Here is a 10765-nt window from a genome sequence, read left to right as displayed (position 1 = left end):
GAATTCTCTTAATAGACCCTTGTTCAACTACAGTAGCCCGCTAGCCCGACACGGCCCGATCCAAAACTTACGGGTTTGGGCAACCTAAAAGATGTTTTTGAAAACTAAAGCCTCGATCCCGGCCCGAAAATACTTTGTTTCCTAAAAGTCAGCTATATATATATATATATATATATATATATATATATATATATATATATATATATATATATATATATGGGTTTGGACATGTTTTTTTGTGTTAAAGCTCGGTCTGATCCGGCCCAGATTTTGATATACGCAGTAAATTGCGATACATCAATTCTTAAATGGACCCGGTCTACACTAAATTTATTGTGAACCATGTCTAAAAATATGTCAAAAACTTGTGCATAATTTTATTTGGCATGTTTATTAAGATTATTATGGGGGGAAAATAATCAAATTGGTGTAGTTGCTACATGTTATGTTTGAATAATGAGATTTTAACTCACAATTCGCTTTTAAAAACACAGGGTTACTATGATTGAAAAAATGGTTACTATATCTAAGAATTTTGCTGTTTAATTTATTATAGTTACTATATAAACAATAAAGGTTTGTATGTATGTATAAAGGGTGCTAGAGAAAAGTATTAGTTTTGGATCCACACTAATATTATCGTGGATCAGGTTCACCCAAGAATAATCCATTGTGATATTACTAATAAATAGCTATTCTTGTAATGATGTAAAAATAATACACGAAGTATTTAGATTAGACTTCACTCTTAAGCTTAAAGTTGTTTATCAAACACAACCTCTACTTTGTACCTTTAAAATAGTTCATCTAGTATAGTACTTTTTTTTTTTAATCACACTTTTTCCCTAGCCAACGCTTAGATCCGGCTCTACCCACCCTTTTTTGGTTCAATCTAACATTTTCCATTTGTCCGACTGTTGCCGAGCAATTTTTGGATATCAAACGGACCTCCCCAGAAGGTAATTAATTTTAATGTGGCCGATTTCCGATCCCCTCTTTTGCAATCAGCTTCGCTACAGCACCCGCTGCTCTAGCTAATTGTCCACCCCTTCCAAGTGTGATTTCTATGTTATGTATGGCCGTGCCTAAGGACATATCGGTCAAAGGTAAGACACTTCCCATTTTTATAGGAACTTCTGTACCAGAAACAATGATATCTCCAATTATAACCCCTCTAAAATGTAAAATATATCTCTTCTCGCCATTGGAATGGAAAACGTATTAAAAATTCAATTTAATAATGTAACATGATTAAAGTGTATGGCATTGCACTGGAATGGAAAACATATACGAAGTATTTTATCTAAAATGTCTGGTATTATGGGTTAAATGAGGATTTATGGTGAAACAATCCTCAATAATACTCTTGTTCGCCAGGTGTTGAAGAATCTACACTCTACACAAAGATTATAATATGTTGCCACGTCAATCTTGGAGTCTATGGACCTATCATCTTATAATTTTGGTGAGTTGATGAGTTCCTTGATGGCTCATGAAGAAAGGTTTGAAAAACCTGTAAAAAGTAGAAGAGACAACATTTAAAGTGGAGGGGTGTTCGTCTGGTAAATGGCAGTCAAATGATTGGCATATTGTTAGTTTCACAGAGTTCCTCAAGAGGGGGGTGAATTGATATTTTACGGTTTTATAAAAATTAAACTATTAGGAACAGAAACAGTAAAATATGCAAGCAAGATTTAGCGTGGAAAACTCTCTAGGCCCAATAGAGAGGAAAAAACCACGGCCCCTTTGGGGACTTAAACACATTCACTAATTAGGCAAAACAACTCAGTTTCTTTACAAGCCTAATCTACTCGGGCCACAATCTTTTAATCGCCTCTGATTACAGATGACTAGGAACAACCCTCTTTGTTCTTTCCCTTATGAAAACAGTCCCTCAACTGCTTCACCTCACAGATCTCTTGCGAGATCTTCGCTCTTTCTTAAGTAAGCCTGACTCAGGCTTATCATACAATAACTCAACACAATAATGAAACGAATAGATATTAAACTAATACTAACACAAGATATAAAACCAAGTAACAAATATTGCTCTATATGGGAACAGGAACAAACACTTTAAAGATTAAAACTTTAAGGGTGATACCTGAAAGCTTCCGGTTTAATAGTAAAAAGTCTGATAAAAGTTTCGTGAAGATCTTAAGGTCTATTTATAAGAATCCAAGCTTATACCCTAGGTTCTAATCCAACACTAGTTAGGACTCTTTTCGAAATATAGATTTTCGCAAACAGTTTCTTTAAAAACGCGTTTAGATAAATCCTATCTTTACTAATCTGAGAGTTGTAAATCAACTTAAAAACTTTAAGAGTATAACTTTAAGTAGGATAGTAAAATCAGTTTTAATCCTCGATGTTTATCTTTAGAAAAACAAAAACCGATTTTCTTTAGATTCAAGATTCAACAAGGACTCTTCGAAATACTCTGTTCCCATACTAAGCTGTATTTGAATACACTAATCTTATACCTTTTGGACTCATAGGACTTGCTGTGCTTCAGACTCCTTAGTCCACGATTTAATCTTTCCATATACTTTGGTCTTGATTTCTTCATAACTTTGGACTTAATTTTTTCGTAGCTTCTCAGCTTTGTTTCTTCGCGTATTTGTTCTTACTTATAGTGACCTGTTCCTGTCATTCTTTAATCAAACAATCAGTAGAGTGTAAGCTTGTCATCATCAAAACCCAGGAATCAACAATTTCTCCCTTTTTGATGATGACAACCTTACAACTTGATAAGAATAAAATATGTACAAATGACTAAGGAATGAAACATGTAACCTGACAGTCAAGTACCAAAATCAATCTTAACCAGGAACAGATGTGTCACTGAGGTTTCGAACCCACGTATAGATACAAACAGTTTTGAACACAAGTTGCCCTCTCAATATCTTCCCCCTTTGGAATTATCAAAAAGGGTGCAGTGGAAAAACGATTTCACAAAACAGAAGAAAGAATATATGTGAACTATGTTACCCTTTCAATCAGATAGGCATCATGCAGCTCAAGTCGGTCAACGATTTTGACCGCACCCCTGCAAGCAAAACAAGGAAAACGCAACATAGAGCACAATACAAGCAAAAATCCTACAAGTCAATGTGGGTCAACTATCAGAACGTAGGAAAAGCGCACTAATGAGCATTAGTCATAAACCTGGCGCATCAAAAACCAACCAAAAGAAATTGTTCAAAGAGCAAGCAAAGATGAAATTGTTTATGAGACAACAAAATATATGGGGTGGGGTAAGCAAAGTCTTTGGCAGGGTCAGGTTTGGGGAGCAGCATCTTCAGCATTCGCCACTTCTTCTATGACCATGTCAGCGAGGCGCTCCGTCATGTCATTGAAGAACTCAGCTTGGTCCTGCTGCATCTTGTGTATCAGCTCCTGTAAAGATGTGACAGCAGATAACAGAACAACATTGTCCAGCTGCAGTTGATCTACCTTGGTCATTAGGAGCTGAATTGAGCCATCTGGTGAGGGAGCAGCTGACTGGGTTTCACCTTCTTTGTCTGAGTCAGAGTCCTCAACCCGATACACCGGAGGTACTCCCTTGGAGGAACTGGCAAGACGGCTGCTACGGCGAATGGGCTAAGTAGACACAGGCGAGAGATTAGGTTGTTTGATAGGTGAGGTGGCTGGTATAGGGCTTTTTTCTTTTTGGCACTCAGTGTGAGACACATCCTCTGACTGGCCCTCTTCTTCTTGACAGGGAAAGGCCACCTCACCCTCTTCTTTAGAAAACTCCTCGTCATCTACATCCTCTTCTCCCTCATCTTCCTGTGGTGTGGTATCTCCAACATTCGACTTACCAACACAGACTACTCCATCAACCACACTCAGACTAATCCCATTCAAGCAAGCTTTGTTAAGAATATGGGCTGAAGTAAGAGGTTCAGCAGTGTAAAGAGTAAGGTCAACTCCTACCTTTCTCATGATGAAGGTAAGAAGAGAGCCATACCCAATCATGTTGTTCTGGGAGATGGAGTGAGTGAGATGGGAAATAAAAACTGCAGGAAAGTTTATTTGGCGTTGGGATTCTGAGAGAATGATGTATATTAGATCTAACCTGCTTGCCAAAGCCCGTTTTTCATGACGCGGAACAAGACCCTTTCGTACCACATTGAAAAGAACTTTTTGAAAAGGAGTCAGGACAGACTGGTTGAGAGCTTTTGGGTGCTTACCTTGACCCCCAAAATAAGAGTAAACTTCCTTCATTGTCGCACCCCCAAGCTCAATTTGACCCTTACCCTTGTGATAGACCTCCTCTTCTAATACAGGGACTTTGAACCAGCAGCCCAATTTCTCAGCATCGAAGCTAAATTGCTTCCCATTAACTTCAGAGTGACAAACCCCCTTTTGATTGACAAAATTAGAGCAAAATTCCCCCATTGCTTCTGGATATATGCAAGCTTTAGAACAAACCTCAAAAAGATAAGTCCAACCCTGAGATTCGATCGACTCCAACAACTCTACAAACCCTACTTCTCGACACCACGCAAAATCAATGCTAAGACCAGGGAGCATACGATCGGGGGGAAAATAGAAAAATTTTGTGGGTTCGAGTTTTACCTTCTTCTCCATTGGAAGGTGAGGTTCCCCCTGAGTCAAAGCGGCGACTTCCTTCTTCATGACCAGCTTTCGTTTGGTGGTGAGTTTTGCAGTGGATTTTGCAGCTGATGGTTTGGGAGTTGGTTGTTTGGGAGGCATTGTTTCTGGATGAATGGTTTGAAGAGGTATAACGGTGATTATGGGTTCAGAAGGAGAAGATGAATTTGTAGGGTTTTGGAATTGAAGTTTGTAGAGGGTCATGATTTTATAGGGGTGGCAGTTGCGATTTACTAGGAGAGATAAGATATTTTTTGAAATTTAAAAATTGGGGATTTGATGAGAAGGAGGGGATGTTCCGCGATTTTTATAGGCGGAATGATTGGAATGGGAAGAGTTTTGTGTTGGGAATCGGAGTGTGGGAAGCGTGTTTGAGTGAAGAAAATGGAATAGTAATGCATGCACCGGGTTTTGTAAGATTCGATGAATCAAATTAAATGCTTTCCATTCATTTTTAGTATTCCCACTTAGACCTCTAATTGAATGCAAGTATTGGAAACAAGTGCGATTACCTTAATAGTGTGCAGACGTGGCTGTGGTAATGCACAACTGGATTTTGCAATCTGAGTCTGATTGTTAGTCCATTCAATAAGAAAGATTACTTTAAAAAAAAACGAAGACATAATTTTTTTTTCCATAATAATAGCCAGTGAGGTTAGAAAATAAGTAAGGGTAACAGTTATCATTGTATTCGTATCATACCAAGTTCTAACCTTAGCTTGTCGTGTCTGTCCCTGTTAAGTGGTTTGGTCAAGATGTCAGCTACTTGATCTTCTGTGGGGCAGAATTCGAGTTTGACCAGTTCCTTTTCCACGTATTCTTTTAAAAAATGATGTCGAATGTGAATGTGTTTAACTCTTGAGTGGTGGACTGGATCCTTTGATATGCATATGGCACTAGTGTTGTCGCACAGGATAGGAACACATTTTAATTTCATACCAAAGTCTCTAAGTTGTTGTTTGATCCATAGCATTTGGGAACAGCATGAAGCGGCAGCTACATATTCTGCTTCTGTTGTGGATAATGCCACGGTGTTTTGTTTCTTGGAAGCCCAGGAAACTGCACATGCTCCTAGGAACTGAACCATTCCTGATGTGCTTTTTCTGTTTACTAAATCACATGCATAGTCAGCATCTGTATATCCTTTGAGGTCAAAGTGATCATAGTTAGGGTACCATAAGCATAAATCATCTGTTCCTTTTAGATATCTTAGAATTCTTTTGACTGCTGTAAGATGAGATTCTTTTGGATTAGATTGAAAGCGGGCACAGACACCTACACTGAATGCAATGTCTGGTCTGCTTGCTGTGAGATAAAGTAAAGAACCTATCATACCTCTGTATCTTGTTTGGTCAACACTTTTACCTTCTTGATCCTCATCTAGTCTCATGGTTGTTCCCATTGGAGTATGATTGCTTTTAGCAGACTCCATTCCATATTTCTTGATGAGATCCTTTATGTATTTCTGTTGAAGTATCATGATGCCTTGTTCCGTTTTTTTGATTTGGAGACCCAGGAAGAAGTTAAGTTCTCCCATCATGCTCATTTGAAATTCTTGTTGCATTAAGTCAGAGAATTCCTTGCAAAGATCTTCGTTAGTAGCACCAAATATAATATCATCAACATAGATTTGAACGATTAGTATGTCTGTATTTCTTGACTTAAGGAACAGGGTTCTATCAACCTTACCTCGATTGAATTTATTGTCTAGTAGGAAGTGAGAGAGACGTTCATACCATGCTCTTGGAGCTTGCTTCAGTCCATATAGTGCTTTGTCTAGCTTGTATACATGTGAGGGGTATTCTGGATCTTCAAATCCTGGTGGTTGTTCCACATAGACTTCCTCTTTGAGATGTCCGTTTAGGAACGCACATTTTACATCCATTTGATAGAGTTTGAACCCCATGTATGATGCAAATGCTATAAGTATGCATATTGCTTCCATTCTGGCAACTGGAGCAAAGGTCTCTTCAAAATCTATCCCTTCTTGCTGATTGTACCCCTTGACGACCAATCTGGCTTTATTCCTAGTGATAGTTGCATGTTCGTCTTGTTTGTTTCGGAATACCCACTTTAAACCTATTACTCTATTGGTTAAGGGTGTGGGCTCAAGATGCCATACTTTATTCCTTTCGAATTCATTGAGTTCCTCCTGCATGGCAATGATCCAATCAGAGTCAGTTAGTGCCTCTTTATAATTTTTAGGTTCAATCATGGATAAATAGGCATAGAAAGCACAAAAGTTTTTAAGTTGTGATCTCGTAGTTGTTCCTCGTCCAAGATCACTAATTATTTGGTCAAGTGGATGTGAGCTTTGATGTTTCCAAGGTCTGGGTTGGAATGGTGTAGTGACTTCTTCAGCACGCTGTTCCACTTGAGCATTTGGTTTTATATGATCTTCAGTTTGTATCTGTTCCACTTCAACTGTGCCACCTTCAGGTGTTTCTTCATTCTGAGCGTGTTCTTCTATTTGAGAAGTCCTTCTTACTTCTTCGTCTTCTGTTTCTCTTGTGAGTCCTAGTTCGAAGTTTCCGTCAGGGGTTGTACCTGTAACAAAGTTTTGGGAGTCAGTTTCATCAAATATAATATGTATGCTTTCTTCCATGCACATGGTCCTTTTGTTGAATACTCGATATGCTTTACTGTTTGAGGCATATCCCAAGAATATAGCTTCATCACTTCGTGCATCAAATTTTCCCAGTTGATCTTTTCCATTGTTGTGGACGAAACATTTGCATCCAAAGATTCTGAGATGTGTTATAGAGGGTTTTCTTCCTCTGTATAATTCATATGGGGTTTTGTTTTTGATGGCTCTAATTAATACTCGATTGAGCACATAGCATGCTGTGTTTAGAGCTTCGGCCCAGAAACTTTTTGGAAGTCCACTAGCAATCAGCATTGTCCTTGTCATGTCTTCAAGAGTTCAGTTGTTTCTTTCTACTACACCATTCTGTTGAGGTGTTCTAGGTGCAAAGAAGTTATGATATATTCCTGACTCTTTACATAGGTCATCATATTTCTTGTTTTGGAATTCTGTACCATGATCTGATCTGATGTGGACCAGTTTGTGATTGCTTTGTCGTTGGACCCTAGAGGCGAAAGCCACGAATTTTTCAAATGTTTCTTCCTTGCTAGCTAGGAAAATTACCCATGTGTATCTTGAGAAGTCATATACAATTACGAGCACATATCTCTTTCCACTTCTGCTTTGAGTTCTCATAGGTCCGCATAAATCCATGTGGATCAGCTCCAGTGGTCTTGTTGTACTGATTACTCCCTTAGATTTAAAAGAAGTCCTTACTTGTTTTCCTTTGATACAGGCATCACATACTGATAATTTTGCGAACTTTGTATTCGGAAGACCTGTGACTAAATTTTTTGAATTCAACTTGTTCATTAGAGAAAAACTAGCATGACCAAATCTTTTATGCCATAATAATGGATCATCTTCAATAACGCTGAGACAGGTCAGATTGGAGTGAGGAACAGAGTTAAGGTTGACCACATATGTGTTCCCTTTCCTCTGTCCCTCTAAGATCACTGTTTCAGTGTTACTGTTGATAATTAGACATTTATTCGAGAAGAATTTAGCATAATTTCCTTTGTCACAGAATTGAGAGATGCTTAACAAGCTATGTCCTAGACCTTCAACTAAAAATACGTTATCGATGGAGTGAGACTTTGACTTACCGACCTTACCAATGCCAATGATGTTACCTTTCTTATTATCGTCAAAAGTCACAGTTCCACCTTCATAGTTCGTGAGTGAGAGAAATTTGTTTCTGTCTCCTGTCATGTGCTTGGAACAACCGCTATCTAGGTACCATGTGTTGTTCCCCCTCACTTCGACCTGCATGAAAATTGTAGTTAGAGTTTTTAGGAACCCAGCATAGCTTGGGTTCCTTGCTTGGAATCAAATCGCTCTTCTTTACCCATTTAGTCCTGGTGTGTTCAATGTTCTTTTCCAAGCCTCTTTGGTTTTTGGGGCATGAGTCTCTATAATGACCAATTAGACCACAAAGGAGCATACTATGTCACTGTAGAGATCTACTCTGGTCTTTCTAGGGTGACGTTTCTTATGATTGAAACCTAACCCTTTTGTGCGTTTGGTTCTAGCTTCTTCTATCCATTTAGGTGTTCCTTCTATTCTGTGTCTAGTCTTTCTAGCCAATTCATCTTCTAGGTTGGTCTTTTCTTGGTGAATCTTGACTAGTTCCAGTTGAGTTCTTTCTAGTTCACTTTTATAAAGGGTTTTAGTCTTGGCTACTTCTAGGTCAATCAATTCTTTCTTTAGCCAGGAGTTCTCATTTCGCAAGGCTTCACAGATTTCTTTTATGTGGAGGTTCTGATCAAAGAGACTGAAGAAACGATTTTCTATATCTATGTTTGTATTTTTAGTCCATTCTAGCTCCTCAGTGAGTTCCTTTATGGTGGTCTGGTGTTTCTTATCAGAATCTAGCTTTTCTTTTAGGAGATCCTCATAGTCACTCGTGAGACAGGAAAGCAAGTCAAACAGTTCTAATTTAGAAAGAGATTCATCTTCTGAGTCTGATCCATCTTCTTCGTGTTCAGCTACAAGGCACAGGTGAGCTGTTTCTCCGTTGGGTTGTTCCTGTTCCTCATCTGAAGAAGTGTCTCCCCATGCAGCAATCATGGCTTTTCTTACCTCAGTTTTGGAGAATGAATTCCTGTTATCTTTATATTTGTCTTTGGCTGTTTCCTTTCCTTTTCCTCGTTCTTGATCCCAGAGAGGACATTCCCTAATGCGATGTTCCAAGTTTCCACACTTATGGCATCCAGTATCGGTTTTGGAGAATTTTCGATTTGGTTTGCCTCTGTGATCTCCATCTTTATAGTTCCTAAACATTCTTCTGAATCTCCTAGCAAATAGAGTTGTCTCCTCATCTTCTTCAGAGTTTTCATCATTTTCAGTTTTTAGAGCAAGGGCCCTATTTTTGGTATTCTCTGAAGGTCGTGCATTCAATTGCAGTTCATGAGTTAAGAGAGATCCAGCCAGTTGTTCCAGGTTAAATTTGGTGAAGTCTTTGGTTTCCTGAAGAGCCGTAACCTTGGCCATCCAGGGATCTTGGGGAAGACTTCTTAGAACCTTCCTAACTTGTTCCTCAGGAGTTATGATTTTTCCAAGAGAGTTCAGTTCATTGATGATGTTCGTGAAGCGAGTGATCATGTCTTGAATTGTTTCAGAGGGCTTCATGGTGAACAGCTCATACTGGTGCATTAAGAGATCAATCTTTGATCTTTTGACTTCGTTTGTTCCTTCATGAGTGACCTGGAGCAGATCCCAAATCTGCTTCGCATTCTTGCAGCCCATTACTCTATTGTGCTCGTTTGGACCTAGTCCACAGTGCAGAATTTTGACAGCCATGGCATTAAGTTCAAGCTTTTCATAGTCGACTTTGTCAAATTCAGCAATCGGCTTAGGAACAGTTTCTCCAGAGGTATTTAGCTTAGTGACTTGGAAGTCTCCTACTTCAATAACTCTCCATACTTGATAGTTCTCAGCCTTAATGAAGATCTCCATCCTGTTTCTCCAATACGAATAGTACTTGCCACTAAACATTGGAGGTCGTTGTGTTGAGTATCCCTCTTCTAGTTTCTCATTAGTGTTCATAGCTTCAGAATCGTTTTTCCCGACAGAGTTACCTGCAGTTAAAGGTTCTGGCTCTGATACCAATTGTTAGTTTCACAGAGTTCCTCAAGAGGGGGGGTGAATTGATATTTTACGGTTTTACAAAAATTAAACTACTAGGAACAGAAACAGTAAAATATGCAAGCAAGATTTAGCGTGGAAAACTCTCTAGGCCCAATAGAGAGGAAAAAACCACGGCCCCTTTGGGGACTTAAACACATTCACTAATTAGGAAAAACAACTCAGTTTCTTTACAAGCCTAATCTACTCGGGCCACAATCTTTTAATCGCCTCTGATTACAGATGACTAGGAACAACCCTCTTTGTTCTTTCCCTTATGAAAACAGTCCCTCAACTGCTTCACCTCACAGATCTCTTGCGAGATCTTCACTCTTTCCTAAGTAAGCCTGACTCAGGCTTATCATACAATAACTCAACACAATAATGAAAGGAATAGATATTAAACTAATACTAACACAAGATATAAAACCAAGT

The 10765-nt window shown here is 38.8% G+C and overlaps 1 protein-coding gene across 1 annotated transcript; it reads right to left on the bottom strand.

Annotated features, from left to right (window-relative positions):
• Nucleotides 1-8629: 8629 nt before the first annotated feature.
• LOC110788633 (uncharacterized) lies at nucleotides 8630-10252 on the bottom strand. The gene has a single exon (XM_021993264.2). The coding sequence runs from the start codon at nucleotides 10250-10252 to the stop codon at nucleotides 8630-8632; it is 1623 nt and encodes a 540-aa protein (XP_021848956.2).
• Between the last annotated feature and the right edge of the window lie 513 nt (nucleotides 10253-10765).

The sequence above is a fragment of the Spinacia oleracea genome, chromosome 3, assembly GCF_020520425.1.
Source record: "Spinacia oleracea cultivar Varoflay chromosome 3, BTI_SOV_V1, whole genome shotgun sequence".
NCBI lineage: Eukaryota > Viridiplantae > Streptophyta > Magnoliopsida > Caryophyllales > Amaranthaceae > Spinacia > Spinacia oleracea.
This window is presented reverse-complemented; position numbering and strand designations above follow the sequence as displayed.